Source organism: Meriones unguiculatus, chromosome 5, assembly GCF_030254825.1.
Source record: "Meriones unguiculatus strain TT.TT164.6M chromosome 5, Bangor_MerUng_6.1, whole genome shotgun sequence".
Taxonomy (NCBI): domain Eukaryota; kingdom Metazoa; phylum Chordata; class Mammalia; order Rodentia; family Muridae; genus Meriones; species Meriones unguiculatus.
Window position 1 is genome coordinate 103168512 of NC_083353.1, and position 25013 is coordinate 103193524.

At 43.5% G+C, this 25013-nt stretch overlaps 1 protein-coding gene across 1 annotated transcript in view; it reads left to right on the forward strand.

Moving 5' to 3' along the window:
• Positions 1 to 298: 298 nt before the first annotated feature.
• Positions 299 to 25013, forward strand: part of Lmcd1 (LIM and cysteine rich domains 1) — a 62266-nt gene continuing 37551 nt past the window's right edge. Inside the window, exon 1 of the mRNA XM_021636485.2 lies at positions 299 to 456. Within this exon, the coding sequence (XP_021492160.1) occupies positions 415 to 456 (42 nt within the window). The 5' untranslated portion in view covers positions 299 to 414. The remainder of the gene's footprint in view (positions 457 to 25013) is intronic.

Genomic DNA, 25013 nt, shown 5'->3' on the forward strand with positions numbered 1-25013 from the left:
GGTCTCCTCTGTCCCTCCCTCCGCTCCCTCCCATTTAAAGGAGAAGGGCGGTGGGGAGAGATTCCTGCCGCCTAGGGGACAGATGTGAGAGCCCTAGGTGGCAGGGCGGCTGGCTGCGCTGACGTCAGGGTACAGTTTAGCCAAGTTCTTAGTCTCCCTGCAGAAGCCACCCTAAGGGAGGGGCGCAGCCTCTTGTTCCGATTGGCTGGCCCCGACTGGGCGCCCTCGCGCATTGGCTGGCGATGTTTTAGAGGGAGTCCCGCTCTCCAATTAAAGCGGACGGCGGCTCCGTGCTGAGCCCAGAGCTGCCCGCTGGACGCGCGAACCTGAACTTCTCCCTTCAGCTGAGCCTTCACCACTGCGCTAACTCACGCCCCTGCCTAAGAAAACAGGCGCTGTTTCCACGTCCCCAGAATGGCAAAGGTGGCTAAGGCCCTCAACCCGGGAATGCAAAAGGTGAGCGGAGATCCTTCTATTCCTGAATCCTCTGGTTCCCCCTGCTCTCTATACTGAGTGGCTAGGGACACCTTAAGGAGATGCAGCAACTCCACAGAACTCACCGAAAACAGAATGGTGGCAATACTTATTTGGGCTGACAGGCTCATCCCCCAAATACACCTCTTAAGTCATTGTGAAGAAAAGTATTTGCACCGAGTCTTAGTTCTTTATTGATACCGACTGAAGGTGAATTAAAGTAAACATTTAGGGGGGGGAGAGTAGGCACTTGTTTGTGTTCTGGCTTTCCCCTCCATGTCCTCTCCACTGCCCTGCCTCCTTGAGGTTCCTTTAGTGAAGGTTGGGACCCTGTGATACAAACCCTTCCTCTTTGCTACCCTCCCAGAGTTGGGTGGTTTCCCCAGCACACAGAATAGTTTTTTTTTTTTGGGGGGGGGAGTGCTGTTGGGGGTGGCAGCCATTCTAGCTCAGGGGAACGAATTTCTGTCCCCAGGGTCTGCACATTTCCCTTTCAAGAAGGGCTGGCCCAGAGCCCAGAAGGTCACGGGTAAATTGCTGCAGCAGGGGCCAGCAGCTGTGCCTACGGCGGCTCCCAACTGGCTGCCTGCTTACCTGAGGCACCCTGAAGGCAGCAGGCTGGACTATGAGAAAACGTGGGGAACAGGGAAGCAGTGGTGACAAACTTAGGTTTCCCAGATGGAGAAATGGGAGGTACAGGATCACAGGGGCCAGAGGTGTTCATACCCTGGCCCTTGGTCTGGCACATTTTAGCTGTACAACAGCGATGAAGTCACATCCCTAGCAGCACTTTCCCTATCAATATGTAGGGAGAAGAGACATCCCCAATAGTTTTCGTAGCAATATTGACAGTGTAGGTTAATATCCCCCAAATAGTAATTATTAAGCTCTGCTTTCAGAGTATTTAATCTTGCAGGGCAAAGTTCTCCTTTGCTGACATTCTGTGGGAGGTAGAAAGACAAAAGAAAGAAAGAGATGGGAGGAGAGGACAGGAAGGAGGGAGGGATGACAGAGGAAGCCCCAGACCTCCTGCCCTCCCACTCCTAAGCCTTGTGAATCCTTCTGCACATGGCATCAAATCAGACTTAATCCGGGCATCTCCCTGATGCATTCACCAGACTATTTGCAGAATCAAGTGTCATCTCCTCCAGAGTTCACAGAATACTGAGCCCTGAGGAGGGGAAATGCCTGCTGGTTTCTAACTACGCAGAGGCTTTACTCTCAGTGCTGTATACATTTCCCCCCAAGTGTTGGAGGGCAAACCTCATCCTTGCTCATCTCTGTTCCAGTCTAGCGTCTTCATCACACGTGCACAGTGAGACTCAAAAATTGACGACTAAAGAGGAGACTGACAGCTAAGCCCACGGTGACCATTATTTAGGGTGCTTGTGGGATTACTTTTCCGCCTGTAGCACTGTGACATGCTGTGTTTGCACTGCTGCCCCAACTGCAGTCAATATGCCAGAACTCAGGGATGGTGACAGTCTTTCACTCTCCTCAGAGAGGTCAAATGATTCGGGAGTATGTTGCTATAAGCTGGTTGACATCTCAGAATGTGAGACGAAGTCTATAAAGATCCCTCCCCCGCATCAAGAGCCTGAGCCACACTTAGAGAAAGCGTCCCTTGTTTTTATTGTCCCTTGCATAGGACGGTGTGATTCTCTGGATTAGAGATGGAACATGTTCCTCTTCATGTCACTGGCTACTGCCAACTTCCTTGGCCTGTGAAGGTTTTATTTTCCATTTAGATCCAATTACAGGCTTAGAGAAAGAATGAAGTGGGTAGAGATGAAAGGGTGGGTATTTTTTACCTCTTGGAATTTCAACCACTGGGGAAGATCACCACGAGGTGGATTAGCCAATGTCTTCAACATAAAAAGTGGAGGGAAGGGGAGGAAACCTAAGAGGGCCTTGCCAAATGGTACAGCAGCAATTAAATACTGTGTCTTGTCAAAAGCATGCTGAAAAGAGTTTATTGCATATTTACTTTATAAATCTGCAACTGTCGGGGGGTATAACATTTGGCTTCAGGGCATGTAATCACATTTAGACATTCTGAACCAATTTTAGACTCCTGAAGCTGCAAAGGCCCTATTTACAAAATGTGAAAGGGCTTAACATAGATTGCACAGTGTCCCCATTTCCCTGTCCCCCACGGGTTGGGAGGGGTGGGAATCCCCAGCAGCTGGGAAGTCATAAAAAGGTCTTCAAGAGAAAATATAAAATCCCAAACTGGAGTGGACTAGGAAATGATGTGACTGAGCGCATATAGGCTGCTGGTCTCCCTCCCTGAGGGATGCATGTTCTTCTCCATAGGGGCAGAGGCTGGAGAACAGTCCCAAGCCACAGGCTGCTCTTGAGCCCTCATTTGCTTTTCTTTTGGGAAAGAAGATATTCCCCAGGACAGGCAGGTCCCTGAGCATGGTGAAATTGCCAACATTCCTTGGCAACAAAGAAAACCAAATGCCTGTTTCTAGGTGGAACCAATCACTAGAATAAATTTGTTCTTCTGATGCTTATTAAAAATTCTGTTTACTGCCACCGGCTTTGGCATCAGATGAGTTCAAGTCCCAACTCCACCACTTACTAGCTAGGCACTAGGACAAGGTAATTAACTTCTGTGTTGCTGTCCTGGCAGTTTCTTAACACTGAAGAGGCAATAGTGGCGTTGACTTCTCACAGTGGCTGTGATAATTAGTAAGATGATGTATGTTAAAAGCAAAGCATACAAGCACTGGGTGCAAATCAGCACTTAGTAGGGCTGGGAATATTGTTTGGTAAACTGCCACACAATCATAAGGACTTGGGTTCAGCCTGTAACACCCACAAAAAGAGCCATGACACATATGTGTAATCTCAGCACTGAGGAGGAAGAGACGGGAAGATCGCGGGAGCTATTGGCCATCCAGTCTAGCCTACTTGACAACTTCCAGGATCCAATGAGAGACCCTATATCAAAAGCACAAAGTGGATGGCCCCAAGGAAAAAAAAATCTGAGGTTGGCCTTAGGCCCTCACAGGCACTTGTATACACACAGATACACACACATACACAACTGCACAATGTGAACATATATACCGCACACACACATGTACACATAACATACCACACACACACAGGCAAACACACATACAGAGAGGCACACAAAATCAGCCGTTAGGATGTTTGATGGTGATGTACATTTTGATGGTATGTGATAAAGAAGTGCATGCTTTAATTTTGTTGTCCCAAGTAAATAGTTACCAATTTCCATTCAACTACGCCTAAGACAGCTGGGCCTGCACTTCCTGAAAACCCGAGGCAAAGAGCAATGATCTTGCTTTCATTCTCACCCAACACATAGAAAGTGTGCTTTTGTAGAATCAAGTGTCTCCTGCCGAACTCAGATCGCCAGTCAGTGAGGAACTCATCCCCCAGGGATATAGAGTCAGGAACCTGGGGGAACTCTTTCTCACTTTCTCACTTTTCAGGTGGGGAAACTGAGGCTCAGAGGAGTCAGGACCAGAGGTTGCTGAAAATATGTCCAGAAGGCTATTAGGCTCTGAAAGATCCCCTGATGGCCAGTGTCTCCTTCGAGGGATTTCATATGGACAAGGAGATTAAGGCACGGTCGGTCACTCTGCTACATGAGCCACTGTCCATGTCCTGCCTCCAAAGGACTCTGTGGGTTTTTTTTTTTTTTAATTTTCCTCCTCAATACACATTCAAGTAGCACTAAATGATGGGTTATCCACGTGTATGACCGGATTCAACTAGGTGTCTTTCTCCACATGTCTCCACATTACATCCTTGGTGGCTATCCTGTGCTACAGATTCATCCTCTGCTGTGTCCAAAGCCCTTCCTGTTTTCACCTCTAATTCCTGCTGTGCACAAAATTTTTGGCACATGGCTTTGGCAGGCCAGTCCAACATAAACAGGGCTCCTCAAGAATTGTCATTGGCTCCCTCAGTCTTAAAAACATATTAATCTGTCACTTAAAAGCCTTAACAGCCAACATATTAGAGGCATGCCCCTAGGCGTAGAAAGCAACTTGTTCCCAAAAAGAGCCCGAAGAGAGAGCATGTGCGCACGTGCATGTGTGCCACCACATATATGCAGGGGAGAGAGGACAGCCCTTGGGAGTCAGCTCTCCCCTTCCACTGCAAGCTCAAAGGATCAAACTCAGGCGGTGAGGCTGGTAGGGAAAATGCTTTTACCCACTGAGTTATCTCACCAGCCCTGTCTAAGTCCTTTCTGGAGGATCATTACTCTGCTCAGGGCTGACATTCATCCTGACACGCAGGTGTGTCTGAACAGGCTCTGTCAGGAGGTCACAGGTTACCTGCAGCCCAGTATCAGCCACCCGCAGTGGTGAGAGAGGGATCTTCCTGTCAGATGAACTGCAGCGGTGCTGAGGCAGGACAAATGTAGGCTGAAGTCAACAGAGCACGGAGCCAGACCACCCAGGGCCTGCATGTCTCTCTCAGGCCTGTGCTCTAGGCACTTTTGGGAGGAGATGATAGTGAGCCAACTGGGTTCCAGAAGAGGCAGGGGACTGGATTGGGGGTGGGGAAGAATCACCCTATCTTTCCTACTCACATCTTCAAAATAGCCTGTGTATAATAAGGCAGAGATTTGCCATGATTCATAGCAGACCGGGAGCACTCTTATCTCTCCACCACTTACCCAACACCATTTAAACATTCATTTCTCTGGCAGGCGGTTGACTCACTGCAGTTAGGATAGGCATGAGATGGGCTTGGAACATACCTCAGAGGTAGAGCACATCCCTATCACACTTGAGACCCTGGATGCTATCCCAAGCACTACAAAAACAATTAATTAACTACTTAACAAATGACCATTATTATTCCAGGCATCTTCTCACTGAAGGGCTATTCACAGGTCATTTTCCTAAGTGGCAGAAGTTAAATAAAAACCCTGTTTCCTTCCACCTCCATCCTGCTGCCCTTTCTTTTATGTCAGACCATCCCCCTAAACAAGCAACTGTGGCGAAATAGGCCTAACACTCCAATCTCAGGAAAACAAAATTGTCTAGCAGCCTTCTGGAAGATCCCAATGGAACAGACCACTGTCACTCATCACTACTTTCCTTTAGATTCTTCTTCTTCCACTATATTAACAGGAAGAGGATTTGGTCAGCAGCTGCCACTGCCTTGACAGGTGTAGGGCCAAAAGCCACTTCTATGAGATTCCTTCCAGATCAGGGGGCTTCCTTGACTGCACTTGGGACATTTTTGGTGTCGCGTATGTCAACAGCTTACATTTCTCAGAGCTCTGGAAAATGCCATCTGTGGAATTTTCCTAGGAGCTAAAGGTGACGTGGGGGGTCCCTGGACAAAAAGATTCTTTTAAATAGTTGATACGTATTTGGTATCTAAGCTTAGATACTTGAGTCAGACATTTGGCTTTTCTTCTTTTATTACATTTAGTGTGTGTGTGTGTGTGTGTGTGTGTGTGTGTGTGTGTGTGTGCTCGCACACACATGCGTGCATGTTATGGCATTGTGCGTATGACAGAGGACAGCTTTCAGGAGTTGCCTCTCTCTTCCAACTATGTAGGTCCTGAGGCTCAAACTCAGGCTGGATGGCGAGTGCCTTTATCTGCTGAGCCACTTTATCAGCCCAGACCTTGGCCATTACAAAACCAGAAGTGACAATACAATCACAAAGCTATATAAAATTCTCACAGCAACTCTTGTGGCTGCAATCTGCTGTTTTATTTGAGATATGACCCTGTTCACTCCTCTTCTGCAAAGGCCTTTTTTCATTCTTACTGTTATCAACTGTTTGGATTCCTCCCTCCCAGCAGACTTATCTGTTCTCTGTTAGGACAGACAAGTTTGGGAAAAAGCAAAAGAGGGGAAGGGTAGACCCTTCTCCAGGACACTCAGGATGCCTGACATGTTCTCTGACACCATTACAATTAGTCTTCAAAGCCACCAAGTGAACACAGCAGTGTCCTTTTCACATATGAGTAAATTTAGACTAAAGGTTTAAAAGGCTTGCCTACCATGACAAGCTAAGAAGTCAAAACCAGCTCTCTTGGATTGCAAAGCCAAAGCTCATGTACCCAAATCACAAGTCTGGTGGAGAAAAGGCAGGACTATTGCTGTAAGTTTTACACATAAATTAGGTTCTTTCAACTCACTAAACTCACTGGTAGTCTGGAGGGACAACTTCTCGGCATTTACCCAATGTCACCAGGCATCCGTCCTCCTCTGATATCTATGTGAGGACCACCAGGAGTATACTGTCTTCCACATCAAGTCAAAGCGATTTCCAGGGATACAATATAAACTTTTTATTGTATATTCTTTCTGCCTTTCTAGAAAGCTGATGATATCCTCCAGGCAAGAAACTGGTACAGAAACCATTCAAGGAATCACATTATTATCCTGATTCTTAAAATAAATCCTAGAGATCCTAGACCCAAAGATTCCAGGAAGTCTGAGTGTGTGGATTAGCTTCCCTGAGGAATGTACATCTTAACATGTTTGGTTAGCTTGACTCATGGTCTGCCCAGTAATATGTGAAACAGGACAAAAAAAAAAGACAGCCCAAGCTCCCAGAAGGACATGCTTTAAAAGGAAGTAACATTGCTAAAGGGAGGGAGGGAGGAGGAGGATTAAAGGCCCCATTTGGCCACTCTTTGTTTTGAAGATCCACGTCCAGACAGCTATTACAAATTTACATGATTTGTTCATGGATTACATTTTTCTCTCTTATTTTAAAACATTTGATCCTGTGTAAAAATTATCTATGGAGATAAATGCGAAGACTCATTGTGCCAAAGAGTTGAGCAGACTTAAATGGTAGTGCTTTCTTGTAATCTTAGAACTATCCTAGGCACAGATAAGAGGATCTCTGGGACTTAGTGACCAGCCAGCCTAGACTTCTTGGTGAGCTCTTAGGTGCCAATGAGAGATCTAGTCTCATAAAGTAAGATAGGGAGTGATTAAAGAAGACACCTGATGTCTATATGTGCACATACCTATACAAACACTTGGACACGTGGAGTGGGGAAGATCCACATATTGCAAGCAGAGTGATCTAGAGGCAATATCTAATTCTGTTATTTACCAGGTCTACAAATTTTGCCAAGTTACTCGTCCTCGCTGGACCTCTTACCCCTCATTTTAGAATGCAGGCTCACAGTAATTCTACATGTAAATGATACTTTAATGAGGTAAAGTAAGCAATAAACATGCCCCCCCCCCGCTCTTATTGGCATTCCCTCTCATCAGCACAAAGCAAAAATCTCATAGGTCATTAAGCACTGGAATGTTGGAAGAGCGAATTCAGTGTGCCTACATCACATGTGGTGGCTTCTAAGATATCAGGTTGCAAGACCTTCTCTTTGTAGCTAAACTTGATCCAGCCAGAAATATGTCCAAGTCATGTCATATGCAAAATCATGGAGATAGCAGCAGTTCATTTTGGATTTTTCATTGCCAACCTTTCAACAGCTGCCTCCACCTTGTCCAACTTCTTCTTTGTAGTCTGAGGCATTTACCCTCAGATACCGTGCTTATAAAATGGAGTAAAGTCTATTCATTTCTTACTGAGCAAATATTTTTTTTTAACATTTATTAGGTTCCACCCACTATCTTGTAATACTATACAATGAATACAAAAACTCTGAGACTCTTATCATACAAACTTGAATCTGGTGGAATTCGTTCTTCATATGGTCAGAGAAAGGCCCAACAATGCCAGTGTTCCATATTCTATGTATTATTTGACCTCCCACCTAACACACACCCTCTTTCCCTAGCCATCCTCACATCTCCCAGGACTGTGTACTTTCAGAGAAACCACAGTGTGGGTCTCACTGTGACAGTAGAGTGGAGTGCATCAATTCTTTGCCCACTTTTTCATTCTAAACAAGACTTGTAGCAACCATAAGAAAGAGAGTTAAAAACGTAACTTCCAGGTCTCACCAGTACCTAGTTTTAGTGTTCATGATGATAAGGAGGTAGACCAGCTATCTGTGCTAAGTTCATATTCTCTGAGACTACTGAACTCTGGGTTGTATTTTTTTATTTTGTTGGTTTCAGGGACACCAAAGGGTAAAATAACAGGAAAAAGGCCAATGCCTGAGTAATGGCCTATAAGAAACATGGCCTTAAGAAGACAGCATCTATTTGGACCACATGACTAAGTGATATTTCAAGCTACTGATTCATGAGGCTGACCACCAAGGTGACTAGCTCAAGAAATCTGCTGGCTACAGTAGGTAGAAGAAAAGATCTCAGTTTTGTCCTCATTCTGGAGGACAGCCACACACCTCCCAAGGCACTTTTATGTTCTCCACTTCACCCGCCATCCAGATTCCTACCCAGGAGGACTTGACTCTAATGAGAAAGACAGTGGGTAGGAAATTGTGTAAGAGAGATTCTTTGGCAATTTTGCTTGTAGATAGAGGCAGGAGTACTTACCAGTTTTTGTTGTTGAGAAGGGATCTCATTGTGTGGCTGAGGCTGGTCTTGACTCATGATTTTTCTGCCTCAGCCTTCCAAGTTCCTCCAAGTTCTGGGATTTCAAGTTTGTGCCATTTTCCTGGGCCAAAGCATGTATGGGGCCCTAAATTTTCTATACAAGCCTTCTACCAATGAACTATATCTCTCAATCTTTAGAGTGTGTGTGTGTATGTGTGCATGTGTTTATGAGAAATATGTCGCTACAACTGGGGTTACAAGCAACTTAGTGAGCAAAACTATTGCATCTTATATCTCTAATCTCTCATTAAAAGGTAGGACTTCCTTCTATTAGGAATTAAGGCAAAGGCCCTGGAAGTTTATAAGTCCCAGGCCTTAAATGCCATGGATATCAGTAATTATTTAACTAGGTTGAATTTGGACATGTCATTTATATTCAACCTTGCTCTGAAAAGATGTGATGAGAGCCACCATTATTTATTAGTAACTACCTTTTAAAGGTAACTAACTTTTATTAACTTTTAGTTTATAACACTAAAATATAGCTTTGAATTTAGGTGTTTATATCATTTCGGTAATGCTGATTTCCTTTGGGATTTTAATTTATGCATTTAAAACAGTATTTTGAAATGCCTTCCAATCATACAGTCAAAAGGTCCCTTGCCATCACAAATAAAGCTTTAGCAGTGTTACACATATATACTATATGCATTCACACAGACATACAGGTATATACAAGCATACAGTCATTTATCTATGGTGATGGAGATCTAAGACTGCTGGAGTGGACAAAGTAGACTCAAATTGAGTCCTGCTACTCATTTTCTATTATCTTAAGTAAATCATTTTTGAAAGGTGTCTCGTTTCTTCATCAGTAAATAGACTTATACTTAAAAAGCCCTTATACTTACTGCAATAATCTGTTGAGTCCTTCGGGTAGGACTTTACATATAACTATTGTGTTAAGTGTAGCTATCATCACCATTAGAAGGCATTGTAAGAGTAAAGCTCTAAATAGACAACAAAATAATATGTCAATGAAACCCTCTTACCAACATTTGATTTAGCCTTAAAAAATAAAGGAGTACATTCTTATACTTAGCCAGCAGTTTCTTGACTGGAGGTACAACAGTGATGCTAAGGAAGACCAGAAAAGGAAGTACTTAAACTTCCTCAGGAAGGTCAGGGAAGCCTCACCAAGGAAGCAACTTGATCTGTGTGTTGAAAGATGAGGGTGGACGAGGATCAGTTCACAGTCCTGCTTTGTGCCTTTTATATCTGATGTTCATTTTCCCCATCACACTTGCTGTCCAACTTAGGAATATCAGCTGTCTCATAGTGTGGAGAAATGTATGCCAGTGGGATAAATATCCCATCTCTGGGCTGGTGGGATATTTAGAGCAGGCCACAGTGACAATGGAGAAACGGTCTTGATACACCACCGGCCTTCTAAAAGGCTTGGTCCTTGAGACCCAGCATCTTATATCACAGTGATTTCTTTCACACAGTTCCTTCTTCAGATTTCTGACTGGATCTGAAAATATGTATTCTTTCTTAAAGAATTTCAGAGCAGGTGTTATAGCAAAATTAAATTTACAAGGCTTGAATATCAAGAAAGTCATTAAGTTGACTCTTCTTGATTTTTGTTAGTTGCATGTGATGTGTGTGATTACATGACCTAGGAAAAACCCTCACATGATTTGCTGCCAAGTTTTTTAGAAAATGAAAACACAGTCATCATAGCTATATTTGCAAGGACTTGAAGAAAGGGTAAGATTTAATGGAGAAACTCATCTGTCCTCCTACACAGCCAGCAGGCCCCAACAACCCAGGAGAGCACAGCCCCAGAATAAGATTTGTAGTTAATTAGGCTTTTCATCACCTCCTCCACCTTTCCTAGGGCTCAGGGTTAGTTCCATCACCAGGGAAATCACTGTATTCTCATTTGAATAACGATCGTTCTCTGCATTTAAACAATTAAAATTAAAATTTGAAGGGTAGCAAAGACCTTAGAGAGTTTCAGCTTTCTTGTTGAATGGGCAAGGCCACAGAGCCAGCAAGACCAAATAACCTGTTCAAGGTTCCAAGGCTTCTTTGTGGAAGTGCTAATAGATCAGGAATGTAGCTCAGTGGGAGAGTATTTGTCTAGCATGGAAAAGCCCCAGGGTTCTCTCCACAGCACTGAGACAAGAAGAAAGAGGACAAGGAGAAATCAGGTACCACAGTATTTAGGTATGTGACTCAGGTAGCAAAGTGCTTACTTTGCACGCACAAAGCCCTATGTTCCATCCCCAGCACTACATAAACCAGATGTGGTGGCTCAGGTTAGGTAGAGGCAGAAAGATCAGAAGTTCAACTAACTAGCAGGTTTGCGGTCTTCCTGGGCTACATGATACCCTGCCTGAAAAGCAAAACAAAATGCTATTTTCCCTAACCTCCATGGCCAGAACCTTCAGGGAAGGATGAAGTGGGAAGCGTTGGGAATAGTTTTACCTCATGAATAGATCTGCGGTTTGTTGTTGTTGTTGTTGTTTTTAAACTTCTCTAATCCTTAAAAAGTTCTCCCTTCTCTTGAGCAAGAATCCCTGTCTCTGCAGATTTTCCCAGCAGTTCTCTCTGCTTCTGTGGTCAGCTCAAGACTGAATGGCCAGTTGTTTCCCAAAATTCAATTTCACGTTATTTTGCCAAGAAGTGGTCAGGTTGAAAGCTGGAGCTTCCATTTCCAGGGTCACTTTTCAGTTCTGGGAGACCTAGTGTAAGTCTTAAGCTGAAGGAGATGGGCCAAAGACTTCAAGTTTGGTCCAGAGACCATTTTTGTGAGTTGTGTCTTTTCTCTGTGTGGAAGGCTATTCTCTCCATCTATTCTCATGTGCTGATGTGCCACCAACAATCCTGTTCTTGGAAAAGTACATTTAAGATGGAAAAGCTAGACAAAGGGCAATAAGTGCCAGTGGATTACTAAGAGAAATCCTCCTACACTCTTGGGTAATACTTAAGAAAACTCAGCACTGTTGTTTCCAGTTAAAAAAAATGTGGGGAAGCTGTGTACATAAAACCTGAGAAGACAAAGGAAGGAAAGAAGAAATATTGTTAAAGTAAAGTAATAGCAATAGCAGAGAGGTTTTTGGGGGGTATATCTGTGTGTTCAAGTCTCTCTCTCTCTCTCTCTCTGTGTGTGTGTGTGTGTGTGTGTGTGTGTGTGTACATATGCATGCACATGTAGGGCAGCAATCCACAGGGATTCACCTGTCTCCACTGCCCCAGTGCTGAGAAGCATGCACCACCAAGCCCAGCTCTTATATCTGTGTGCTGGGAATCAAACCTTCATGCTTACACAGTAAATACCATCCCATCTCCCAGGCCCCTGGCCAAGATATTTCTTAATTGTAGACTGGTCATAGTTTATTGCCATATGAAAGAATAGAACAGTGACACCATGATCAAAATTGTACCTCTGTGATATCTCATCTAAAGGGAGCATGTGATAAGTAAATTGAGAGCTGTTCATCACGATTACCTAGCTTTCACTAAAAGATACTACCAAAGGTTAAAGGCTGTCCATAAAGAGAAAATGTTTCAAGTGTTATGCACATGGATGTCTTTGGTAAAGAGTTGTATCCAGAATATATTGATAACTTCCACAAACTGATTCTAAGTGTCCAAGAAAAGAAATAATTTTATTTAAGCATGTGTGTGGGTACCTGCATATCAGTATTGTACCATTTGCATGCAGCTGCTTGCAGAGACCAGAAGAAGGCATCATATCCTGTGGAGCTAGAGTTCCAAGTAGTTGGGAGCTGCCATGTGGGTGCTGAGAACTGAACCTGAGTCCTCTGCTAGAATAACAAGCACTCTTAATCACTAAGCCACCTCTCCAGCTCCTAAAAATGAAGGCTGGACCAGGTGCACCACAAAATGAGAGGCCCAAATAGCTTGTATGAGCAGGCAAGGGAGTTTGACACCATTGTTTCTCCAAGAAATACATATTAAAAGCATAATGAGATTGCGTTAGATACTCAGTGGAATGTTGAAACTAAGGCATGCATTACCAAGTCTGGGAAAGAAATGGAGAAACTAGAAGTCACATGATGATACCAGGGAGAAGATAAGGTGATACTTCTAGAACAAGAAGCTTCTGGCAGCTTCTCATTGGGTTTAATATCTCTCTACACTGTAGCCGTTTCACTCTTAGGTATATGTCCTAGAGAAAGGATCACGGGTACCCAACAGAAACAACCAGACAAGAGTGTCTGGAATGATTTTTATCTACAGCAGACCTTGACTAAAAACAACTCAAATCCCCATCAACATGAGAATGTATATTTAGATAACAGAAACTATGTAGTTTTTTTTTTTTTAATCCAACATATGCAGCCACCTGGATAATCTTAAACACGTTGAACAAAAGGAATAAAATATTATAATACCATAGAATTTCTCTCGTATAGTGTTCCAAACAGGGAGAAAATGAAGCCTACAGGGATAGAAGACAGGTAATAACCACCTTTCTAAGATAATAACCTCTTCCTGGGAGGTGGTTATTGCCAAGAAGGGGGCACTTGGGAACTTTCTGGAATGTAGGTTTTTGGATTTTATCTAGGTAGTGGGCTTATGGAGTACACATATAAAGTAATCAGGCGAATACTTGAGATTTTTGAATATTTTTAAACTCTGAAGCCAGACACAGTAGCACATCCATCTGCAATCACTGTGACCCTTCTGGAAGAAGATGGGAGTTAGATCCAGGAGGACTAGGAGCTCACAGCCCAGCTAGTCTGGCATAAACAGCAATGAACAGCAAGGGACTGTGTCTCAAAGAAGGTGAAAGGCAAAGACCAGTACCCAAGGCTTTCTCCTCTGACATCCACATGTACACCATGGCTGACATACATAAACACACATGTACATGCATCAAGCACTCAGGCAACACCATGCCTGCACAAAGCTGAAAGTTTTAAGGGATAGTATTTAAAAAGACAGTCAAGGGGCAGTGGAGCTAAGGGCTGAGTTCTTGCAGCAGCCTGATGGATGCCACGTTAAGGAAGAAGTTTGTCTCAGGAGACTACTGCTGGAGCTTTTGGATCTCCCTTCCATGAGCCTGGAATTATATTTCTGGGATGGTCCTTCTTCAGTCACATACCTGACAACATCCAGCCTCTCCTGAATGATCTGCCACTGGTTCCCCAAACTTTCTTGCACACACACACACACACACACACACACACACACACTCACACACACACTTGCCAAGCGGGCCTTATCTTCCATGAGGCCAGAAATTTAGACCAGGCCCTCTCTCTTCTGAACTCCTAAAACCCATCAGCTTTCCTCCTGAGCACATGTGTCACCTTCAGAATGTTCCAGGGACATCTGCAACTGTTACCTTGCTTGCCTTAATTCCTGTGCCACAATATCCTATTTGTGCCGAAATCTTCCATGGGGCCTGGCTCTCCTGTGTGCTCCCTCTTAGTGCGGCACACAGGAAGTCTCAGCAGGATGGTGGATGGAACAGAGAGTAAAGCAAGCAGGATGTAAGAGAAAACAAGATGCACAGAGGAAGAGAACAGCCACTTTGACCTCTCTCCTGACGTACACAGTCATTCCTGTGAGGATAAAAGAGGAAAATAGAATGTGAGAGTGGAGGGTATGATACAGATGTGGTAAACAGAGAAAAAAAAAAAAAACATCTCCCTCAGTGGGGCCCCATGTGTGCTGTGCTGCTGACTCTCAGACCTTTACATTGATAAGCCAAAACCAGAGCCAGCAAAGGAGGAATGGAGTGCCAGAGTAGAGGGAGAGAGACGTCTTGAGGTCTGTCCTTGGTGGTACCTAAAAGACATCTTATGACTGTAAGGAAATTGGAGTGAGAGACACCCCAAAACAGACTCGGATTTTTTTTTTTGACAAATGTGTCAGAAGTCTGATTATCTTCTCTCCAAATTATCTACAAAAGCAACAGCAGCAGGATGCAGATGAGCCACGCCTTGATATATTTCCAGCTTCCATAGACCAACTTGGGCCTTCCTATGAGTCCAGGAGCCTTCCCTTTCCAGCCAAAGGTCCCCCGAGAACAAACTCCAGGGAGTTCCACAGGCTGGGGAGACAGTTGGCCCTGGTCTCCAAACAACAGCTGCCAGATCTCAGAAGATCTGGCCCTCCTGAAGGATGACTGAAGCTGGCCGAAATCGAGGCCAAACCGCTTCTAACTCAGACCCATATCTAGTTTAATTTTTTAGCCCTTGATGAATATTTATACCAAAATAGGCCAGTGGAAAAGTTCCATCTGTGAGGATTTGTGGAGGTTTGTCTTTCTGTAACCACCTTGACCAAGTGTAGGGAAACAGTGAAATCACTGCCAACTGGGAACCCTTTGAAGTGCAGGAGAAGCTGAGAAGGCTCTGGACCATAGTATTTCTTCTTATCGTGAAGACTCTTGAGTTGGCATTCCACCCTTTTTTTAAAAAAAAAGAAAAAATGCTTAGTATCAGTACGGCTTAGTGCTTTATAATGATAGCCAAGCCTTCAATACCACACCGACCATGGTGAATAGTATTTTGAAGGCGTGGATAACTCTATTAAAGATTTCTTTCTGGGTGAATTTTCTCTGTTAGTTGGTGTCTTTAAAACATTACCTTAAAAAGTAGGAGGGTGGGGAGACATTTCATGTGGTGATGGGCAAGCATGAGGGCCTGAGTTCAATCCTCAGACCCATGCGTTTTTAAAAGACCAGGCATGTTAGCATGCTCTTATAATCTGAGTACTGGGGATGAAGAGTTGAGGGATCTCTGAAGCTTGCTAGCCAGCTAGCCTGGCCTACTTGGAAAGTTGGAGGCAAGTGAGAGATTCATCTCAAAAATATAGTGGACAGTACTTGAGAAATGACACAATGACACTCCAGGGTATCTGTCCTTTCTGTGTTCTCGCTCTCTCTCTTTCCCTCTCTCTTCCTCTGTGTGTGTGTGTGTGTGTGTGTGTGTGTATGTCTGTGTCTGTGTGTGTATGTATGTCTCTCTCTCTCTCTCTCTCTCTCTCTCTCTCACACACACACACATACCAAAAAACCTTAAATGCTACAATTAATTACTTTCATTATCCTCTTTTTTTTTTCTATCCCTTGTACTTCAGGACTCCTATAGCCTAGGCAACAGCCCTCTTGTCTTTACTGATAAATAAATATTCCTAAACCATCTTTTAGTTTAATATCAGCCATCTCCTATTCCTCAAGCCCAGGCTCCTCAAGCTGCCCTCCCCTCCCCGTAAAAGGGTAACCTAGAACCCTTGTTTTTGCATAAAGTATATTGACTTCTCTCGTGTCTCATAGGCAATGGGTCGCGTATTGCACCAGGTCATAGTTTCCCTTATCTTTATAAGAACGTGTTTTACAAGAGGGTAAACTCAGGCTCAGGGGAGGATGAAAAAGATTGCTTCAGTTGTAGACTCAATCATTGATAGAGGTGATGGAAAGGAAGACCTTTCTTTCCGTGTGTGTGTGTGTGTGTGTGTGTGTGTGTGTGTGTGTGTGTGTTTCCCAGTGTTCCGAAGACTAGGGTCAAGAATTTGACCATGGGTTGAATTTAGTCAATACACAGACATGAACACTGGCCAGAATATACTTCCCTTTTCAGATCTCAAATCCTTCTGATTCTATCAGGGAGAAAAATCTCCCTTCAGTACTAAAATATCTGACTTCTCAGACACCCAGATTCATGTTAAAGTCACAGTGCACAGACCCAAAGTGTTCAGAAGGTAATTTCATATAATTAAAATTTAATGAAGTAGTCTCACTATTTGCTGTATTTCTTAAAGATGTATCTCTTTTTTAATTATAATGTATATGAGTGTTTTGTCTATCTGTGTATCTGAATATCATTGCACGATTGGTACCCACAGAAACCAGAAAAGAGAGTTGGGTTCCCTGGCACTGGAGTTACAGATGGTTGTGAGCCACCATGTGGGTTCTAGGAACAAAACCCTAGTCCTTCTAGAAGAGTATCCAGGGCTCTTCATTTCTGGGCCTCCAGCTCCCATTTGCTATGTCTTATGGTTGCTTTCTATTTTAAATACACTTCATGGGTAAAGTTATTTTTCAAGAAACAAGTTTTTTTAAAGTGATTTGTGTAACTATAAATAAGTAGATAGTCACACAGATGGTATGTAGAATACAAAGTCCATGAAGAAGGGAGACAGGGTTCTATAAACAGCTGATGTTTGATTTCTCCCTGATCTCCAAAACACTTAGTGTTTTCCAAAACATCTTACATGCGTTATCATGTGTGATTCTTACATCCACCCAAGGAAGCTGCTCAAGACTACAATTCACTTTTAAAGATGAAAAGGCACTGGGGATTAGTTCAGTGATGGAGTTATATGCCTATCATACATGAGGTCCTATATTTCATTCTCAACTTTACTTCACAAAAAAAGAATAATCAAGCTGGATATGGTGATGCAGACCTGTAACCCCAGCATCTAGGAGGTGAAGGGGGTCTACAGTCGGAGGTCTGCATAGCCAGTCTGTGATACATGAGATCTCTTGTCTAAAAATAAGAAAGTAGAATTAAAATGGAAAAATCTGAGATTGAAAATACAGCAAATGCTTGCTAGAGTTACATAGGTGGCATGAAATAGTATCCAGGGCTTAAGTTCAATGCCACAAGCTCCAACATGCAAGGAACTTCTCCTAGTCTCTGTGAGCAACCCGCAGTAGCAGTGGATAACCAGATATTCCAAAGTGACGTGCCAAGACCAGAAATGCCACGGAAATTCTGCACAACTTAACAAAACTCATGGATTGGCCTAGGTTTTCACAAATTCCCAGTACTTGTATATATTCTATTTCATCAAAAAGCCTGGAACAGAGCTCTCTACAGAAATGTGCTCTGCTCTTCCCTCTTTTATGAGTCACTTACCAGAAGACAGCAAAGGAATGAGCTTTCCTGCCCAGGCAGTGTCTCTTATGTTCTGGGTACTAGCATGCAAGCAATGGCATGAAGTAGAATGGACCACTGTGTGAGGAAATGTCCAATTCTGAAACAAGGAGAGCAGTTCTTTCCAAGGTGACTGGCCTTGAGTGGATGGCTGAGATTTGGCACTAGACTTAGATGTCCAGACAGATGGAGACACCATAAATGGGGATCAAATGCCTTCAAGGGAGAGTCCTATTTGTCAGAGTCCAGTGGCTAAGGAGGTTGGAGGTGAGAGCTGCAATGGAGTGATAAAACCACTTGGTAGAGCCCAACAGGAGAGAAGAGCTGATGACAGAAGCAGCTAAGGAGGACTCAGAAGAGGACTGTCTGACATCACAGTAGAGGACCATCTGTTTTGGTGCCAAGAATCATAGACAGAAGACCAAAACTGAGAGTGCTATCAAAGGCACTATGTAAACCAACATGTGTCGTAAGGAGCTACTGTGTACAAGGCATTGTTCTGGGAACTGGCAGGAGAACAATGAACCAAAGTCCAGGGATTCTGCCCTGTTAGGACTTGCAATCTATCAGAAAGAGTGTCTAAGGATAATCACGGTGGGCCAGAGGTTAGGCCCACAATGAGGGGGACTACAAAGAAGTGAGTCACAAGTTCATCAAGAGCAGGTGACAGGGACACGTGATATTTTCTGCAAACTATTTTGGATTCTACAGTTGTGATTTGTCATTGAATCATGTTTAATGAGTTTCAAGCATGAGACCTTGAAAATGAGTTATTTGCGTGTGAATGGAGACCTCTCATGTCTGTTTCTTGGTTGGTTGGTTGGTTGGTTGGTTGGTTGGTTGGTTGGTTGGCTTTTTTCTGTTTGTTTTTGTTTTTACTTATTTTTACTTATCATTATTAGTGTGTGTGTGTGGTGTGTGGGTAAGTACGTGCATGCATGTGTGGTATGTTTGATGCATGTATGTGTACGAGAGAGTACAGGTGTGTACACGCTCCAGCACACATGTGGGAGTCAGAGGAAGACTTTGGAGAGTTGGTTTTCTCTTCCACCAGGCATTCTAGAAATCTAACTCAGGTCAGAAAGTTTGTGTGGCAAATTATTTTACCCGCTAAGTCATCTCTTTAGCTTTTGTTTGTTTATTTGACACATACTCCCCCTATGTAGACCAGGCTGGCCTCAAACTCACATAGATCCACCTGCCTCTGCCTTCTCAGTGCAAGATTACAAGCATGAACCATCATGCCTCATTTCTGTTTTATAAAACTTGGCTCAGAAAAAAACTATGATCTCCTTAAGGCCCTTTTACCTCTAAAGATCTATGGCTTTCTCATAGATTCAGAAGTCAACTCTATGTACTGTACAACTAAGCTATTATGCAGTGGGGGAGTCAAAGGAAGGATGAGATATTTGGATTCAGAAAGCTGTATCTAATGTTCATTTTTTTAAATGTCAGCAAAAAGGAGAGAAGCAAAGTCATTTATAAGAAGGCTGCCCTTCGAAACCAGAAAAACACCTCAGGAAAGGCAGGCAGCATGTTAAAACACTGCTATTTTGTCAGCGATGTTGACTTAGGCATCTTTCTATCTCTCTCTCCCCCTCTCCCTCTCTCTCTCTGTATGTGTGTGTGTACGTGCACACACGTGCACATGTACCTGTGTAAGCTTTCATTGTCAATAAGCTAACCTACAATTTAAGTCTGGGGTTTGAGGCAGGAGGCATTTGCATAGTGAAGCCTGTGGACTTTTAATAACCAAGCAACAAAACACATTTAGACAGCATGTTTCCTATCAAAATATTAAGACTGAGACAGGCAAGATTTAAAACCTTCTTGCTTGATTTTCTCAGCTCACCCTTTCTTAGGCCAATGCAGACAGAAGCATGTTGTCCTGAAAATTAGAATACACACACAATTATATTCTGATAGAAACACATTTAGCACAATGCTAAATTCACAAGTGTTTTGCCAAACTGGAAGGTGTAATGAACAGGTACAGCCAACCTTAAGATTATAGTTTACACTGGAAACAAAGTTTATGAAGAGTTGAAATCTAAGAACCATGAAATGAATTAGACTCTGAGTGAAACCTGAAGACATCAGGCCCGGGAACACCAGCAGCTTGTTCTCATTTAGGAAGTCTGGGTGTGGGGGGGAAAGGGATCCCATAAAAGGACTTTTTTTTTTAAATCTTTACTTCCCCCAAGCTACTTGGATAAGATTCTCAAGGGAGTCGGACAACTTCTGGTTCATAGTGAGGATATTACAGTTGTGTGCCATTGTCTACAACGCTGCAAGTCATAGCCAAGGAAGGAAAAGGTCCCTGGGAGAGGGCTCTGTCAGAGGAGGAAGCACCTGGGAATTGACAGAAGGTCAGCTTCCACCTCTGGGATTTCCCTCCATAGCCAATGTCCACCCTGTGGGAATGGGAGTATCTCCAAAGATCCATTAGAAAATGCCAGGGTATAGATTAGGGATGTAGATCCATGGTAGTGGGCTTGCCTAACTTTCATGAGGCTTCGGATTCAATTCCCTAGCACTTCCCAGAACAGCAACAAACCCCAAGTGGCGTATAGTGACTTACACCTGTTGTTTTGGGGTTCACAGGACAACTGAGACAGAGACTAGCATAAATTCCAGGCTAGCCTGGCTGCACACTTGTCCTTAAAATAAAAGTTCTCTGGGGGTAGGGACATAGTAGTTCAGTTGGTAAAGTGCTTGCCTAGCACTCCAAAAGTCCAGGGTTCAATCTCCAGCGTTACTTCATCATGAATGGTGTACAGACTTGTAATCCCAGCTCTCAGGAGGTGGAGACAAGGCAAGTTCAGTATCATCCTCCCACAATGCGTGGAGTTTGAGGCCAACCTGGGCTATGCCAGATTTGCAAATCCCATACAAACACATACACAAACCCTCACAGTGGTTCTCAATCTGTGGGTTGCACCCCTTTTGGGGGGTCATCTAAGACCATCTGCATATCAGATATTTATATTACGATTCATAACTGCAAAATTCGTTTTGAAGTAGCAACGAAAACCATTTTATGGTTGGAGGTCACCCACAACATGAGGAACTGTATTAAGGGGCTGTAGCATTAGGAAAGTTGAGACCACTGCTCTGGAGGTAGGATGAGGAGGAGACCAATGAGAGGACCCTCTCTGCTTTGTACATTTCACTTTTCACACTAGCCCATGCAGCATTAGTAGCTAGATCAAAGGCGGCTGATGCCAGAAGGAAAATCTGAGTTCAACTTTTTAAAATTTATCCCATCCATCCAGTGGGGTATCTCGGAAATAAGATTTGTGGACCTGCTGTGGATACTGCAGGGTGTAAACATAGGCTATCAGCTAGCTGCTGGCAGCCAAGGAGGCTGGCTTCCTTTCTCCCTCCAGCTCTGCAGTTGCACCCTGCCAATAGAAAGGTAAACAAAATTGTCTGTGTCCAGGGTTTGGACCACCGAGTTCCTGGATTTTCCATGTACTGTCACACACAGCTGGTTGCTCAGCAACAAATCTCACAGTACTAGAATCGGGACTCTGCACCTTGCCCTAATGCCTTTGTCAAAGTGACCCCAGTCTCCTGATCTTCGGAAGACACAGGAGACTTTTGATCACCACCTATAGGTCATGTGCTTTCAAGGTCTCTTGTCGAGGCCTAGGAGAGAAGACTTGTCACTCCAGATCATTTCATAGAGTTTTGGTACCACTTCCTTTTCAATCTCACATCTCAGGACTTTCTAAGAACTGCCAAGCCTTGGCTGAAAGTCTTATCATTTCCCCCATCTTTTAAAATGTAAGAGCTAAGAGTACAAAATAGTGAAATGATAAAAAAAAAGAAAGGAAAGCAAGAAAAAGGAATATACAACTTTCTACCTTGGTTAAGCAAGCATCACTTTATCCTATTCCAGGGCTTCTGCGGGAAGACAGCATTACTAGTACATGTACATACAGTTTCTGTCTGCCAGTTCTACCTCGGTGAAGCTGAAACTAAGTTATCCCTACCACAGTACATGAACTGCCCTTTCCTGAAAGGAACATTTTCAGGAAGTCTGACTTTGCTTCCTGTATCTCACAATGCTCACACCTTCCCTGGCATGGATCTAGCTTGCAAGTTTAAGCGCCAAATGCAGTAATTGTCCTCCTAACCAGACACAGGGAAACCACAGCCCTTCCCCTTCCCTGGAATGTTACTGGCTGGCTGCCTCCTCTCCAGGCTGCCACTGAGACCCTCTGTCCTTCCTGAGGCTGATGGTGGCCCCTATATCTCCCCAGCTCTAGGCTAAAGGGAATGGAGAGACCCTTCAGCAGGAGATAAACCAGCCTGGGCTCAAATGAGCTCCGTGTCTGCCAGCTGCATGGAGAGCCACTGCTTTTTATTATTTTCTTATGACGTGTAGTGTTTGGGGGGAAGTGGTCTGGTGGAGAAGGCTTCTCTCACTCTTCTATTTAAGAACCTCTGGGGTCTTGACAAAGGTCTGACTTCCACTCTGTGAAGTGTCCCAACCACTGAAAAAAAAAAAGAAGTAAGTTACCCACAAAGTACAAGACTTTAACAAAGTCATAATAATAATTATTATATTATTAATTATTAGTGATCAATAATAATAATAGGTGACCATAAAATTATTCACAGTACACTATTCCATAAGGTAAGTCTAGACTTGCTTTTTTCTGTGTGGATGTCCACTGGCCAGTTCTTCCGACCTGGGGAAGATAACCCTGTGCCCCAGTAGAAACAGACCTAGGGATCTGAGACAAACTAGCATATACATGACAGTATTCATCTGTATCCAGATTTTTCCCCTAATGCATTGCAAAATGAATTTTTCCTATCTTAACTTTTCCATTCTCGGATCAAGAACTGTTGCTCTCTGTTCATCTTCTGGTTTGTTCCTCACTCACTTTCCCAGGTTTAGGGAAATAACCAGGAGAAAGCTTTAGATCATAGCCAAAAGAATCATGTCTTTCCAAATATGGGATGATTGAGTACAGGTGTATTCTAGAGGATTCCATAAGTCACTTCAGCAGGCCTTGGGGTAACTGGCTCAGAACATGACAACAGGTAAGGGGACACATAGAAACGGCTGCTTTCTTTCACCTTATTTTAGTGGCTATCTGACCTGAGTTTTCTACCATGGCAGGGAAGCCAATCGTGGGAAATGACTACACAGTGGACCTTCTAGAACCATGCTGAGTCTCACACACAGTGGCAAAGACATTGCCTTTATTAGGGGATATATAATAGGCATTCTGGGCATTCTTTGAGTCTCTCTGTCTCCCTTTCTTCCTCTCTCTCTCCCTGTCTTCCTCTCTCTCCCTCTCTGTCTCTGTCTCTGCCTATCTCTTTCTCCCTCTCTCCCTCAATTCCCCTCCCCTCCTTCTCCTCTCCCTCCCTCTCTTCTCCCTGATGCATAAGCATAGGCTTCTAGAGTCTCCACATTGGGCATTTTGAATTCTCATCTTAATAAGCATGGGAGAGAATAAGTCCCTTCAGCCCTCATATCCTTTCACTGAGCTGTGTAGTAATGCTGAAAATTCACAGACTAAACAAAATGAGATTAGTTATGTTGATCTAGTGCTTAGAATTCTATGGGTGGAAAACTTTGTGTGTTGTTTGTTAAAATCTTATTTGAAGCAACAGATTAGGATCACAATTGGTGGATTACAAAGCTGGTGGTTGCCATGCCCGATGGAGGCTTCAGGGTAAAGCCAGTTTTCCCTCTTTTTCATATGGTTTGTGTCTGTTGAAATTATCCTGTGGACCAGCTACAGTTGTTCAGGGTCGGATGGGTGCCTCTCACAATGTGGGGAAATTCTTCCAACCCCAAATTCTATTTTATTATTTTTGGGAAAATATCTCTAGGTTAGGTTGGCCTCAAACTCCTCTGTGACTGAGAATGGCTTTGAACTGACCATCCTGCTTCTATACTTCGGGAGTGCTGAATATTTCAGCATGTGCATCAACACTTATATGTGATGCTGGGTGGGGACCCAGGACCTTCTGTAAACTGAATCTCCAGCTCAGAAGTGTGTGTGTGTGCGTGCGTGTGTGTGTGTGTGTGTGTGTGTGTGTGTGTGTGTGTTATACATGTGTGTATAGGGGTTGTAGCATGTATGTAGCACTGGCTTGAATTTCTCTATCACTCTCCACCTTAATTTTTGAGACAGGGTCTCTCACTAAACCTGGAGCTTCAGGCTTGACTAGCCATCCAGAAAGGCTCCTGTGATCCAACTGTTTCCCCCTCCCTCAAGTTACAGATGTACACTGGCTTTAGCTCTAAAATACAATTTTTAAAAAATGCTGAACAAAAAACCTATTTTACTCTATATAAGAAATATTCCTTTGCAATGTCTTAGTTTTTATTCATCCACTCATTTTTCCAGTATACTTTGTCCACATTCAACTTTGGTACAGGTTGAGTCTGGGGCAAAATCATACTCTCATTCTCACCCTTCCCAATGTCAACATGTCAAGTTTGACATATAAGGCCATCTCACTGAGTAGAACCAGCACACAGAAACTGTGTGTGTCTGAAGCCCTACATCTGAGGACAGTTTTGAAACCCTCAACTAATGAGCTTCTCCAACAGTTACCGTTTTCCTTGTGAAAATAAAGTAGCAAAGGTCTGCTCTCTTGGCAAATTCTGAGTACAAAGTTATAATCAACACACTGTACCTTAAATCCCCCAAATGTATTTGAACTGCATAACTCAAACTTAGGACCATTTCACTCTATCCCCAGCCCCAGGCCTTGGCATTCAATATCTACTCTCTGTTTCTATGGGACCATGTTAGAGTCCCTACTTAAGACTGTGCAGCATATGCCTCTCTGTGCCAGGCTTAACTCACTTAACCTAATGCTCCCATGTCCATCTGCAGTATTACAAACAGCAGGGTTTCTTTTTTTCTTAATTTATGTGTGTGCGCCACACACGTGAGCACGTGTGTACCTGATTGTATGTATGTATACCACATGTGTGAAGAGCCTGTGGAGGTTAGAAGACAGCATCAGACCCCTTGAAGATGAAGTTGCAGGCTACTGTGAATTGAACACAGGTCCTCTGGAAGAGTAACAAGTGTTCTTAACCACTGAGTCATCTAGCTCATCCCAGGCATTTCTTTTATTACGGCTGACATGTATATCATCCTACTGGAGAGGTTCACACACTACATTT